The following is a 16225-nucleotide window of genomic DNA, read 5'->3' as shown; positions in this document are numbered from 1 at the left end:
TTTATAGAGTGCACACTACTTGCTGAGTTTTTGAATACATGTTAAGTTCCAAAAGTAGGGATGCACTGATATATCGGCTGCCAATATTTATATATACCAAATATAATAATACCAAATTAATACTATCGGCATATCGGTAATAAGCATGAAAACGCAGATATGAAAAAAATATTTTTTAAAATAATTAATTAGTAACACACATTGTAAAAACTGAATTTGAGTGAATTCAAATGCACAGTCCAGAAATAATAATAGCCACACTATGTAGAAGGGTTGGCACTCCTAACAACATGTTTTATTACATTTTTATACTTTCTTTTTCTAAATTTAATGGTGGAAAAAATGCCATAAACGGACTTGGACACTTACCTATAGGCTAGATGATGAGAGAAACCATCCAAAACGCTTTAAAACCAGCATACTTTGACTTCTGAGATATTGGTTTGACATCCATTTCAAGACTGAAATTGCGATATCTATCCATCCATCTTCTATAGCCGCTTGTACTATGCAGGGTCACGGGTAGTGCTGGAGCCTATCCCAGCTGTCTCGGGCTGAAAGCAGGGAAACACACAGGTTTCCAGCCCATCACAGGGCAACACACACAGACATACACACTCACACCTATGGGCAATTTAGGGCAATTAATTTTAACTTAACCTGCATGTCTTTTTGGACTGTGGGGGAAACTGGAGCACCTGGAGGACACCCATGCAAACCAAGGAGAACATACAAACTCCACACAGAAAGGCCAAGTTGAGCCATGACTCAAACCCAGGACCTTCTTGTTGTGAGACGACAGTGCTACCCACTGAGCCACCGTCTTACAAAATGTTTTAGAAATGTTATCATATTTAGTTACTTTTTCTATCCTTTCTATCTTTTTATCTTGTTGTGGCTCTCTTTAAATTTTTGGCCAGAAGATCTAATGATCAATGGAAATTATTTATTGTTAAAACAGTGAAAAAGTTTTTGTACCTCTTTGTAAATTTTTTAAGCATTCCTAAGTAAAACAGTGATCTGATGACAAAATAAGGTAAGTGGCAAAATATCGGTATTGGTATCATTATTGGCCTATAGGGTTTTGTTAAAACTGGTATCGGCCAAACATTTTCAAATCGGTTCATTCCTATCCAAAAGCATTTAAATATTCAGGTTGAATATTTGAATGTTCACTTTGTTAAATCTAAGGCTAAACCTCATAGATGGGAAAATATATTATAGTATCACAGATTAATAATGTCACACCTTGAATTTGTTCAAACCACTTATAGTTGTCATCATCTGGAGAATATTACATAATACTGTACATATCTATCAGCAAGGCTTTACTTACGTTGAATTTATGGAATGAGATGTAATTTGGTTGGCATTACATGTCATCATTCTACTTAACATTACATTTCTATGACATTTCTAATTTGTCATGCTGTGAAAATAGCTCATGGTTGCTAATGGATATGGTGACTGCTTGAAAGTTCAGGTGTTTATTGAATGAAATATAATTTAAAAAAATATATATATTTTTTTTTGACTTGACCAAACAATGTTAACCAAAGGTAATGTCATCTAAGATTTCAGTACAAGTACCAAGTCATTTTTGCTTTAATATTCCAATACTTAAATCAATGAGAATAATTTTTTTTTTAATGATTTATGTTTGTTCTCTGCAGATCAATGTCCGTGTCACCACAATGGATGCCGAACTGGAATTTGCAATCCAGTCGGTTACAACAGGCAAACAGCTCTTTGAGCAGGTGAGATTCAGCTGCCGTAGACTCCTGAAATCAGTCAGTCCTAAACAACAAGGGAAACTGATAAGGAGAACATTTTTATAGTAGGGTAGACACCATATTACATTTTTCACAATGTCTTTTCTGATGTTAGATGTTTTGATGTCTTTTTTTGTGATTGTGTGTCAGTCATTTTTATTTTTGGAAAGATGTATTTTCAATGTTGTATCACCTGAACAATCAACAACAAGGTAAGCAACAGTAAGACAAACTGAACAGAGCCTTATTTTCAAACACAAAAACGATATGTATATGGCAAAATCTAAAAACTATATGTATATGGTGACAAATATATGGTTTCCACCCTAACTAAGGTTCATAACCCAATCCCATTTTGAAAGTAAAAGAACATTTTAACCCTCTGATGCATGGTGTCCACTACAGACAGGTATTTAAAAGCTATTTTTAACCATTCAGGGTGCGATGTTGTATCCAAACCACCATGGATGACCATTGACAGTTTTAAACAATTTTATTTGTTATTGTGATTTTTATTTATTCCAACATAAATTAAATATGTCAATGAAAGATCAATCTTTCTAGCAAGTCAGTCCACTGGCGGCCATCTTTGGAATGCTCCCAGGAAGCTATTTCCAGTCATGAAAGTGCAGCACATCTACTTGAATAGGGAAAGACTGAAATCTCAGAAATGGTTGGTCAAGATTATGATCAAAGAATATATTTCACATCAGGAGTAAAATCTGACAACACTGGTATCATAAATTGTGCTTCGTTACCTCAGATTATGCTACAAAATGCAAATTTCCCGGCTTGTATAGCTAATGTGCATGCGAATAATACATCCGTTGACCGTTGAGCATTCCATTTTCGCCCATTCATTTTAATAGAAGTGGCCTATCTCTGCTAAATATTCTCTGGTTGTGATGCACCAAGTAAATCTGGAAATGATCTTGCACTACTTGCACTACTACTACTGCTGTATATGTATACTACTATATAATGTAAAATAACTACTTTGGTTCAGTGACAAGGACTTATCGACTTGTAAGGACTTGCAAACACTTCAGTCTTGAAACTAAATGCAAATGCATTCACTGTCACCTTAGTCACACCCAAATGCATTCTGGGGTAATCACTGGGTGTGAATCATTTTTCAGATACTGTTCACATTAGTAATGCTGGACAACCTTGTTAAATGGTAATGTTTAAGGCATGACATGACATACAGAATATAACACCTAGGTGGAGAACACTGTTTCTGCCTATAAGTACACATGAAACTGATAAAACATTCAAGTTGGGTGGATGGTAGTTTCTCTCCCTGTTGATATAGCAATGAACTCTCAGGCAAGAGTTCCTATTCTAATCTTCCTCATATCTCACAAGAGGAAAACCCTCCCATTGTTTGACCTACAACAATAACGTCATGCTGCACTCTTGATATTTGTCTATCGAGTGCTGTGGGGATTCGTGTAAAGTGTTAAATATATATGTCATACAGTAGGGAAGTAGTAAGGATGGGAGGTCCTCGGAGCGCTTATTCGGTAGCTCCGTGGACGCTGGTTCGTGGACGCTGCGCGACGCCCCCTAGATGATTTTTGCCGACACGCAGCGCTGCTCCGCATCGACCGGCGGGTCCCCCGAAGACGACCAGAGGCGTCCCCGAGCGTCTGCGCCCCACGGTGGCCGCGCTACGAGCGTTCAAAAACGGAAAGCATTTACATGCAGTCCTGCAGCCGACCGCTGGGTGGCGCCACCACGTCCCAACTCAGGCTTATTGCAGTGGGCTCCCTCCCCAGTCAAATAAACCGCAGGTGGGCTCTTTTTTGGGGGAAGGTGGGGGCTGACCACGAAAACCCCATAGGGCCAAATGGCCACTTTATTGCGTCACTTCCCCCTCAGGGTGCCAAGGACCGCCCCAACGACCCACGTAGCCTCTAAACGGCCCCTTACAAGCTATTTTGGGGAAAAGCCCATGGAAGCGAGCCTTTGATTGGCCGACAGCTGGGGCATGTCCGGGAGGGGGCGGGGATGACCACGAACACACTATTTGTCCACATTCCCACTATATTACAGGAGTTTGTCCCTGGGGGTGCACGGACCGCGGGGTTGTGTCACGGAGGGGGCGGGGCTGACCATGAACACACTATTTGTCCACCTTCCCGCTATATTACAAGACTTTGTCCCTGGGGGACCACAGGCCCCTGGAGTGTGTCCAGAAGGGGACGGGGCTGACCACAGCTACTTGTCCATTTACCCACTAAATTGAACCACTTTCTCACTGTTGTCTGAGGACCCTCTGTGTGTGTCTGGGAGGCAGTGGGTCTGTCCATGGACAAATGATTTGTCCCCTTTGACCAGGTTAAAATATGTATGACTTGCAAGTGGGTGTAGTAGCAATTTAATTCACTTGTGATGCGACAGTGGTAGATCTAATCAATGACAATTACGAAACAGCCTAAAGAGAGGAGGTGACACTCTGACACGCTGTCACCACCAACATACTAAATGTCCATTTCCAATTTATTGTATTGGTCTATTACCCCTGTGTCCACCAACATGCTAAATGTCCATTTTCAATTTATTATAATGGTCTATTATCCCTGTGTCCACCAACATACTAAAGGTCCATTTTCAATTTATTGTATTGGTCTATTGTGTCCACCAACATACTAAATCTCCATTTTCAATTTATTATAATGGTCTATTACCCTTCCACCAACATACTAAAAGTCCATTTCCAATTTATTGTATTGGTCTATTACTCCTGTGTTCACCAACATATTAAATGTCCATTTCCAATTTATTGTATTGGTCTGTTGTGTCCACCAACATACTAAATGTTCATTTCCAATTTATTGTATTGGTTTATTACCCTTGTGTCCACTAACATACTAAATGTCCATTTCAAATTCATTGTATTGATGTATTCACTCTAAGTCCATCAATATACTAAAGGTCTATTTCCAATTTATTATATTGGTCTATTACCCCTGTGTCCACCAACATACTAAAGGTCCATTTCCAATTTATTGTATTGGTCCATTGTGTCCACAAACATACTAAATGTCCATTTTCAATTTATTATAATGGTCTATTACCCTACGTCCAACAACATACTAAATGTCCATTTCCAATTTATTGTATTGGTCTATTGTGTCCACCAACATATTTAATGTCCATTTCCAATTTATTGTATTAATGAATTTAATCTAAGTCCACCAACATACTAAATGTCCATTTCCAATGTATTGTATTGATGTATTTAATCTAAGTCAACCAACATAATAAATGTCCATTTCCAATTTATTGTATTAATGTATTTAATCTAAGTCCATCAACATATTTAAAGGTCCATTTCCAATTTATTATATTGGTCTATTAGCCCTGTGTCCACCAACACATTAAATGTCCATTTCCAATTTATTGTATTGATGTATTTATTCTAAGTCCACAAACATACTAAAGGTCCATTTTCAATATATTTTATTGGTGTATTCAGTCTAAGTCAACCAACATTGTATTGATGTATTTAATCTAAGTCCACCAACATACTAAAGGTCCATTTCCAATATATTTTATTTGTGAATTCACTCTAAGTCAACCAACATACTAAATGTCCATTTCCAATTTATTGTATTAATGTATTTAATCTAAGTCCATCAACATATTAAAGGTCCATTTCCAATTTATTATATTGGTCTATTACCCCTGTGTCCACCAACACATTAAATGTCCATTTCACATTTATTGTATTGGTCTATTGTGTCCACCAACATATAAAAATGTCCATTTCAAATTTATTGTATTGGTCTATTGTGTCCACCAACATACTAAATGTCCATTTTCAATTTATTGTATTGGTCTATTACCCTTGTGTCCACTAACATACTAAATGTCCATTTCAAATTCATTGTATTGATGTATTCACTCTAAGTCCATCAACATACTAAAGGTCTATTTCCAATTTATTATATTGGTCTATTACCCCTGTGTCCACCAACATACTAAAGGTCCATTTCCAATTTATTATATTGGTCTATTGTGTCCACCAACATACTAAATGTCCATTTTCAATTTATTATAATTGTCTATTACCCTACGTCCAACAACACACTAAATGTCCATTTCCAATTTATTGTATTGGTTTATTGTGTCCACCAACATATTTAATGTCCATTTCCAATTTATTGTATTAACGAATTTAATCTAAGTCCACCGACATACTAAATGTCCATTTCCAATGTATTGTATTGATGTATTTTATTTAAGTCCACCAACATACTAAAGGTCCATTTCCAATATATTTTATTGGTGTATTCAGTCTAAGTCAACCAACATACTAAATGTCCATTTCCAATTTATTGCATTAATGTATTTAATTTAAGTACACCAACATACTAAAGGTCCATTTCCAATTTATTATATTGGTCTATTACCCCTGTGTCCACCAACACATTAAATGTCCATTTCCAATTTATTGTATTGATGTATTTAATCTAAGTCCACCAACATACTAAAGGTCCATTTCCAATATATTTTATTGGTGAATTCACTCTAAGTCAACCAACATACTAAATGTCCATTTTCAATTTATTATAATGGTCTATTACCCTAAATCCACCAACATAATAAATGTCCATTTCAAATTTATTGTATTGGTCTATTACCCCTGTGTCCACCAACATACTAAATGTCCATTTCCAATTTATTGTATTAAATGACTGTCCACGAAGCATGTATTTGCCACCATTGAAATAAATTGTACGTGGGCACTTCCTAGAAGACGGCACAAAAGTGCCCACGTGCAATTTATTTGAATGGTGGAAAATACATGGTTCATGGACGGTCATTTGTATGGTTTTTCTAGCTATATGCATGCAAAATTATCAATAAATCATCAAGAATATCACTCAAAGTCATCAATGGAACCCATTTATGCAACTTACATCTCAAAATATTGTATATTTCGCTAAAAAATGACTGTCCACGAACCATGTATTTGCCACCATTCAAATAAATTGTACGTGGGCACATCCTACAAGAATAAGCAAAAAGACAGAAGTGCCCATGTACAATTTATTTGCATTGCCTGAAATAGTCACTTGGTGGACATCTGTTTTTAATGTGTGGGATAGATTCATTCACTAAATATCATATTTAGGTGAGTGTTTGAACCCCCCTGAACAACATGCACCCTTCAAAACCTCAAAATTCGACCGTCCACGAACCAACTAAATTTTTGAATGGGATAAATTGTACGTGGGATCTCCATAACTCCAGACTGGGATGACTTAAACACTTCAGACCTGCACTCCTATGCTCATCTCAGTCTCCTCTATCTATGGTATGAATTTCGAGGGGATCAGAGAAAGTCAAAAATTTCGTCCGAAAAAACCAAAAGGGGGTACCCTCGAAATTCATACCATAGATAGAGGAGACTGAGATGAGCACCGAAGTACCAGTTTCAACTTCCTAGCCAAATTCAGAGCTGAGATATGCAAATCCCACGTACAATTTATCCCATTCAAAATTTTAGGTGGTTCGTGGACGGTCGAATTTTGAGGTTTTGAAGGGTGTATGTTGTTCAGGGGGCAGCAAAGAGTCATCTAAACGTGATTTTGAATCATATGTTTTATCCTGGAGTTATAAAAATGATGTCCACCAAACACCTATTTTAGCCCATTAGATAGATTGTAAGTGGACGGCCCACGGGCAATTTATTTGCATTGCCTGAAATAGTCACTTGGTGGACATCTGTTTTTAATGTGTGGGATAGATTCATTCACTAAATATCATATTTAGGTGAGTGTTTGAACCCCCCTGAACAACATGCACCCTTCAAAACCTCAAAATGCGACTGTCCATGAACCAACTAAATTTCTGAGTGGGATAAATTGTACGTGGGATCACTATGTCTCAGCTCTAGAATGAGCTAGCAAGTTGAAACTGGTACTGCTGTGCTCATCTCAAACTTCTCTGTCTATGGTGTGAATTTCAGGAAGATAAGACCTTGTCACAAATTGAACATGGCATCATCCCAGATACATCTATTTATCGACGGCAAATATGTTTTCTATTGACAATCATGTTTTAGGACATTTATTAATATTTGTAAGTGATACTATTCATGAAACCACCTGTTGAGGACTCATCATAGTAAATGTAATATATCTATGCAATTTATAACTCATAATAATGTATATTTAGCTAAAAAATGTTTGTCCACGAACCGTTTATTTTTCACCATTCAAATAAATTGTACGGGGCTTCGCTATGGCCCGCACCACATATGATGCGGGCCGTAGCGAGAATTGACAGCCGGATTCTAAGTCCAGCGAGGGTGGGTTTCCAGGGGGCGCCCCGGGGGACCGTGCTAGGAGCGCGTTTCGGAGCGTTTGGAGTCGACCGGTATAGGTGTGTGGGGAGGTTTTTGGGGGGCCCATGGCAGGCTTGGGGTCAGGCCTTAGAGATACAGGGATAAAAACCACCACGGTCATGTGGGATTGCACAAAGACATAACCTTTGCCGGGAAGGTGGCAGAGGCACGAAACCGAGTCCTACGCCCCCATTTTCGAGGGCGCTCTTTCCAATGGCGTCTCTCCGAGGTCGGCAAGTGCCTCGACCTGATTGGCCCTCGTAAGAAGTGCCATTTACGTCTTAGAGACTCGGCACCAAGTCGATTGGTACTGGCCTCTATATGACTTTAGTAGCATGTATACGAAACATTATCAATAATACATCCTGTATAACACTCAACATACTCAATAGAACCCACTTAAGCAACTTACAACTCTTTAAAATGTATAATTCGCTAAAGAATGGCTGTCCACGAACCATGTATTTGCCACCATTCATTTAAATTGTACATGGGCACTTCCTGTGTGACCTGGTGAAAATAACCTTCAATTTTACGATAAGAACCAGGGGCTTCGAGTACTTCATCTTTGTGCTCTCATAAACAACTTATTTACATTTAGTGTCCCTCAGATATTGGGAAGTAATTTAAAAAATATCAAGAACAATATTAAGGAAAAATAACTGTCACTTTTCATTCACAAGTTGTCCAATTAAGCGCTTAACGAAGTCATTCAGACTTCAAGCTTTGCACACTGTCTAAGGGGCCCCTGAGAAGCTCTAGATTTCAAATTGGAGTCATTTGGAGCTTTCTGGGTGTTGTCCACGAAACACCTATAGGAATGAATGGAATAAATTGCAGGTGGAACTTTTCTAGAAAAGTCCTGCAGCCCCCAAATTTCACACGGTGGTAGCCCGATGACCCTCGAAAGACATATCGAGAGCATGAGACTCTAATAAAAAGGAAAAGTATTTTTGGCAGTTTATGCAAGATTCTCACACACAGGCCTCTTGCACTCATAGCTTGACAGAGCCTTTTGAGTTAGATTAGAGACAACTAGGGTAGGGTTTGGATGTACGCTCAGGAAGGATCTAGACACCCCAAATTTTAGGGCCTGATTAGGGGGCCCCAGGCGGTCGAGGATCTCAAATTTCAAGGTCCTGAGGCCTTCGGAACCCCCTTTTCTAGACGGCCCACTTGACCATTAAACCAATACAAGTCCATAGGTGTTTCGTGGACCGCCTTAAATTAGGTGCTAAGACCTGGGGGCTTCGAGTGCTTCATCACAGGGCCCTTAGAAACAACATAATTAAAAGCCACGTCCCTCAGAGTTTAGGAAGTTTTTAAAAAAAAAATCAAAAATGTATTACAGAAAAATGTCACTTTTCATTCACAAGTCAGCCAATCAAGCACTTAACGGAGCCATTCAGACTTCAAGCTTTGCACACTGTCTAAGGGGCCCCCCGAGAAGCTCTAGATTTCAAATTGGAGTCATTTGGAGCTTTCTGGGTGTTGTCCACGAAACACCTATAGAAATGAATGGAATAAATTGCAGGTGGAACTTTTCTAGAAAAGTCCTGCAGCCCCCAAATTTCACACGGTGGTAGCCCGATGACCCTCGAAAGACATATTGAGAGCACAAGGCTCTAGAAAAGAGTAATAGTATTTTTGACAGTTTATGCAAGATTCTCACACACAGGCCTCTTGCACTCATAGCTTGACAGAGCCTTTTGAGTTAGATTAGAGACAACTAGGGTAGGGTTTGGATGTACGCTCAGGAAGGATCTAGACACCCCAAATTTTAGGGCCCGATTAGGGGGCCCCAGGCGGTCGAGGATCTCAAATTTCAAGGTCCTGAGGCCTTCGGAACCCCCTTTTCTAGACGGCCCACTTGACCATTAAACCAATGCGGGTCCATAGGTGTTTCGTGGACCGCCTTAAATTAGGTGCTAAGACTTGGGGGCTTCGAATGCTTCATCATAGGGCCCTTAGAAACAACATATTAAAAGGCTGTGTCCCTCAGAGTTTGGGAAGTACTTTAAAAAAAATCGAGAAAAATATTAAAGAAAAATAACTGTCACTTTTCATTCACAAGTCAGCCAATTAAGCACTTAACGAAGTCATTCAGACTTCAAACTTTGCACACTGTCTGAGGGGCCCCTGAGAAGCTCTAGATTTCAAATTGGAGTCATTTGGAGCTTTCTGGGTGTTGTCCACGATACACCTATAGAAATGAATGGAATAAATTGCTCGTGGGATGCGCCCTGGCAGCGTGCCCAGAGGTCCCAGAGACCCCAAATGTCACACGCTGACACGTCGCGTGCCCCTTATCGACATACTAAGGGGACTAAAGCCTAGGCTGAAAAACAATATTTTTCACTATTTTCAACAGATCTCCCTGCTTGTCATAGGACTCAATGAGACAGCCCGCTCCGTAGGCCCACGTGCATCAGTACATTCATCAGAAGCTTTAATACTTAGCGAGCACCTGTGGCCTCCAAATTCTAGATCCTGATTTGAGGGCCCCTGACGGTCGAGGATCTCAAATTTCAAGGTCCTGTGGCCTTTGGAACCCCCTTTTCTAGACGGCCCACTTGACCATTAAACCAATGCAGTTCCATAGGTGTTTCGTGGACCGCCTTAAATTAGGTGCTAAGACCTGGGGGCTTCGAATGCTTCATCGTAGGGCCCTTAGAAACAACATATTAAAAAGCTGTGTCCCTCAGAGTTTGGGAAGTACTTTAAAAAAAATCGAGAAAAATATTAAAGGAAAATAACTGTCACTTTTCGTTCACAAGTCAGCCAATTAAGCACTTAACGAAGTCATTCAGACTTCAAACTTTGCACACTGTCTAAGGGGCCCCTGAGAAGATATAGATTTCAAATTGGAGTCATTTGGAGCTTTCTGAGGGGTGTCCACGAAACACCTATAGAAATGGATGGTATAAATTGCACATGGGATGTGCCCTGCCAATGTGCCCAGAGGTCCCAGAGACCCCAAATTTCACATAGTGACCCCTCGTGGGACTCTTGAAGACATACTAAGAGTGCTAAGGATTTCGGTGAAGTACTGGTCTCTGGGCGGGCACAGCAGGCCCCCACGGTGTGCCCCATGATGAAATGTGTTAAAAAATGTAACAAAAAATAATTGGTGTCAGGAACACATAAAAACACACTTAGAGGGGGCGTGTGGGATGCCTGGGCGCTGCCCGGCACGAATTAGGGCGATGTATGGCATCAGGGGCCACACTGGGGGCAAAGGCATGCCAAAGTGGTATTTAGTGGGTAAGGGGACAGACAGTGGTTCTGTGGACAACAGGAGGCCCATATAGAAGAATAGTGTATAAGGGGTCACAGGAAGTGAGTTCGTGGACAACAGGAAGCCCCTTTACAAGAATAGTGGGAAAGGGGTCAAAGGAAGTGAGTTCGTGGACAACAGGAAGCCCCTTTACAAGAATAGTGGGTAAGGTGGTTAAAAAGAGGCTCGGTGGACGCTGTTTACATTACTAAATGCCCCGTGGGCAGTAGGGGGTCAGTGGACCGACCCCAAAGTGACCATGACAACGCAAGAGTGCCCCTAGAGGTGTCCATACGGCGAGATAAGGGGGAAACCAAACATTACCCCAAAGTAATGGGGAAGTGCCACCTGGCCTACAAGCTAGTGGGCAAGTGGGCGTCCACGTAAGGGGTACGGTCCATCGCACCAACTATGCGTCCAATGGCAATTTAAATGAATAGGGCTTGATCCCACGAACCAACTACATTCCCTTACATAAGAAAGGGCAATTGCACTCACACATTTATCATGAAATTACAATTAGTTAAAAACGTCAATAAACAATCATTATTTTGTCCCGTCTTACTGTATTCAGGTGGTTAAGACAGTGGGCTTGCGTGAGGTGTGGTACTTTGGTCTGCAGTATACGGACAACAAAGGCTTTCTTACATGGCTGAAACTGGACAAAAAGGTATATGTTATGATATTATAAATATGTTGTTTTTTTTTGTTTTTTTGTACAGGAAATACATTTGAATTCTTATTTACTTTATAAATCAACAAGTGAGTATAAATTATTAAAGCTTGTTTGCTTCATTGTATATATTTGTCTTATTTTATTGTACATCTTATATTGTGTCTAATCACATCACAACTATTTTACTCTAGCATCCCACATATACCCAACCATCATTCTTTGATTTCATAGGTATCCTCTCAAGAGGTAAAGCAAGAGAACCCTCTGCAGTTTAGGTTCAGGGCCAAGTACTACCCCGAAGATGTAGCTGAGGAACTGATTCAGGACATCACGAAAAAGCTGTTCTTCATGCAAGTGAAGGAAAGCATCTTGAGCGATGAGATTTACTGCCCTCCAGAGACGGCAGTGCTACTGGCCTCCTATTCTGTACAAGCCAAGTTTGGAGACCACTCCAGCGAAATCCACAAAGCTGGGTACCTAAGCTCTGAGCGCCTGCTGCCCCAGAGGTAATGGTGTAAAAAAACAAATAAAGTGCTGTCTTGCCTCATATGTTTACACAACAGCATACACTTGTCCAAAAAGACTGCATACCGCAATAAAGTTCAACCCATTAAAATTTAAATCTTAAGGAATAGTTCACCCAAAAGTTCCCCTTTCTTGTGCAGAACAAAATAAAAAAAGTTTCTCCCCTTTTCGCCCCAATTTGGAATGCCCAATTCCCAATGTGCTCTAAGTCCTCGTGGTGGCGTAGTGACTCGCCTCAATCCGTGTGGCGGAGGACAAATCTCAGTTTCCTCAAGGTCTGAGACAGTCAATCTGCGCATCTTATCTCGTGACTTGTTGAGCGCGTTACCGTGGAGACATAGCGCGTGTGGAGGCTTCACGCTATTCTCCGCGGCATCCACGCACAACTCACCACGCGCCCCACCGAGAGCGAGAACCACATTATTGCAACCACGAGGAGGTTACCCCATGTGACTCTACCCTCCCTAGCAACCGGGCCAATTTAGTTGCTTAGGAGTCACTCAGCACACCCTGGATTCGAACTTTCGACACTAGGGGTGGTAAAAAGTAAATATTTTTGGAAGAATATCTCAGCTCTATAGGTCCTTACAATGCAAGTAAAGGTGACCAAAAGTTTGAAGCTCCAAAAAGCACATAAAGGCAGCATAAATGTAATCTATTTGACTCTGAGTTGTTTAATGTCACGGTTAGTAAGGAAGGATCCAAATGCAGGAAGGCAGAATAGGGCTTTTATTTAAATAAACAAATAAAATACAAAACAAAACTCTCACAAGGGAGAAGAATAAACAACCAAAAACAAAAAGAAACTAGACTGACTGAAACTGGAAACAGACCAGAACAAACTGACAGAGTTGCAACCTAGCAAAACAACCCAACAAAGACAAAACAACAAAGGAGAAAATATATAGGAACTGATAATTGGAGGCAGGTGCCATGGTGATGAGCTGAGTGGAGAAACAATCAGTCGTCCTGGCAACAGAGCTGATGTTCTACACGTGGAACCTGCAAAACACAAGAGGGAGAGACACAGACACACACACCAACACACAACAAGACAGACAGGCAGGAGGGACTGTCCAGCCCAGACTGTGAAATTTAATCCATGTCTTCTGAAGTGATCCAGTCGGTTTTGGGTGAAAACAGACCAAAATGTAACTAGGCACGATCATGATTTCAAGCTAGTGCTTAACGCATGCACAGAGTGCTAGATGGCACTTGGAAGTGTAATCAAGCTTGAAATCATAATTGCCAAGGAGATTGCTGATATCAAGATTTATAGTGAAAAATGAGTTATATTTTGGTCTGTTCTCACCCAAAATCGCTTAGATCACTTGAAAAGACTTGGATTAAACAACTGAGTCTTATGGATTTCTTTTATGCTGCCTTTATGTGTTTTTGGAGCTTCAAAGTTTCGGTCACCATTCACTTGCAATGTATGGAGCTACAGAGCTGAGATTGTCATCTAAAAATCTTTGTTTGTGTTCTGTAGAAGACAGAAATTCATACACATCTGAGATGGCATGCGGGTGAGTAAATGATGAGAGAACTTTCATTTTTGGGTGAACTGTTCCTTTAAGTTTAATTGCTGCCTTAAATTCTTAAGTAAAATCAAAGTGGTGCCAAAGTAACAACCTGCAGTGATAAGTTTATTGCACTTTCTTTTACCACTTTTGCATTACAGATCAAGAAAATTGGGTTGAAACTCTAAAAACTAGAAATTAAGTAAATTATAAAGTTAAATAAATAGAAACAAAGATGTTGTTATACCATAACATTACTTTTACAGTGTATTTGAATAAGTTTTGAGGTTCAGACAACTTTATTTCATTTACATACCAGAGTACATTGTGTAACAATGCCTGTGGCCAAGACACTTTACATTTTGATGTGTGTTCAAACTATGGTATGCCGCATGTTTTGACAATTTTATATGCTGTCATACAGAGTGCTCGACCAGCACAAACTCTCAAAAGAGCAATGGGAGGAGAGGATCCAGATATGGCATGAGGAGCACAGAGGCATTCTAAAGTGAGTTTGACAAATACACTACCAGTCAAAATTTGGACACACCTAATCATTCTTTATTATTAAAAATTTCCACTCTTTAGAATAAGCATCAAAACGTAAAAAATTAAATATCACAAAAAAATGTCCAAACTTTTGACTTTTACTGTACATCTCTTTAGTGCTGTGCAAGATTTTTATTATCTCTTTGAATTCCTTGTCACTAGAGATGATGCCATGCTTGAATATTTGAAGATCTCACAGGATTTGGAGATGTATGGCGTCAACTACTTCGACATAAAGAACAAGAAAGGAACAGACCTGAGGTTGGGAGTGGATGCTTTGGGACTTAATATCTATGAGAAAGATGACAGGTAAGCACTGTCAGAGTTGTGAGGAAAACCAGTTATAAATTAGAAATGCTGCCAGATCATTCAGGGATATTGGGGTCAGTGTGGCAGCTGTCATGACAGTGTGGTCAATGACTTGCGGAGTCACTCTCCAAACCTACAACAAGCCGAGCTGTGAGGGATCTGAGTCAATATGACCGCATGGTTGTTATTATTGGGAGGTCATTGGACTGAGCTAAGGACTGATGTACCACAATGTTTGTGATCTATCTGATATTTATTGACAACACACAAAAAAAGATGTTAAACTTTAAAGGGATAGTTCACCCAAAAATGAAAATTCATTTATTATTTACTCACCCATGTGTTGTTCTAAACCAATATGACTTTCTTTCTTTTTTGGTACACAAAGGGAGAAAGAAAAAACAATTCTCAGTGATGTCATACAATGGCAGTGGATGGTGACCACTTCTTCAAGATTTAAAAGGACACATAATTATAATTCAGAAGTCTAATAAATTATTGAATGTGTCTCATGCCTTTTTCTGAAGGCATACACTAAGGTTTGGTGAGAAATAAACAGAAATCTTAATTATTATTTAATGAAAATCTTCACCGACTGTTGCTCTCTGGTGTGCATTCATGAGAGTGCACGAGAGCAGCAGTTACACAGCCACTGCTCGTGAGATGGGGCATTCAAGCGAAAACTCGCTCTGTGGAAACAATCGGACATCCACAGAGATATTAACAACAAAAAAACACAACACAGCTACACACAAACCAGATAACTTATAAAACATCTTTGAAGAGTTTGAAGTCGAAGAAGAGATGCATTCCAACAACCAGCCTTATATGTATGAACCAGAGTACTTGGAAATCAAACTGAGAGATGGAGGATGCTTAGGCAGCCACACTCACTCCGTGTCCTAACGAGACAACAAACTATAAATGTTTGATCTTAGTTCCCTATCTGTCACTCACTCGATGTTGTGTCGATGTAGTGACACTAGGGGTCACTCTTGGGAGCCCCAAACACCTCTGCTTTTTGAAAAAAGGCCAATGGGAATTGGCGAGTGGAATTTGCATGCCACTCCCCCGGACATACGGGTATAAAAGGAGCTGGTATGCAACCACTCATTCTGATTTTTCTCTTCGGAGCCGAGTGGTTCTGTTTATTGAGCTGAATTCACCCGCCGAGTTCATTCACCTCATCTGCTGGATTTTACGGTGCATTTCAGCGGCTTCTCCCCCTCTGCACCC

At 40.0% G+C, this 16225-nt stretch overlaps 1 protein-coding gene across 1 annotated transcript in view; it reads left to right on the top strand.

Moving 5' to 3' along the window:
* Positions 1–16225, top strand: part of ezra (ezrin a) — a 45955-nt gene that overhangs the window by 5657 nt on the left and 24073 nt on the right. The window contains exons 2-6 of the mRNA XM_051722171.1: positions 1674–1757; positions 11985–12080; positions 12318–12592; positions 14556–14639; positions 14843–14989. Of these exons, the coding sequence (XP_051578131.1) occupies positions 1674–1757; positions 11985–12080; positions 12318–12592; positions 14556–14639; positions 14843–14989 (686 nt within the window). The remainder of the gene's footprint in view (positions 1–1673; positions 1758–11984; positions 12081–12317; positions 12593–14555; positions 14640–14842; positions 14990–16225) is intronic.

This window comes from Myxocyprinus asiaticus, chromosome 17 (genome assembly GCF_019703515.2).
Source record: "Myxocyprinus asiaticus isolate MX2 ecotype Aquarium Trade chromosome 17, UBuf_Myxa_2, whole genome shotgun sequence".
NCBI classification, from domain to species: Eukaryota; Metazoa; Chordata; class Actinopteri; order Cypriniformes; family Catostomidae; genus Myxocyprinus; species Myxocyprinus asiaticus.
This window is presented reverse-complemented; position numbering and strand designations above follow the sequence as displayed.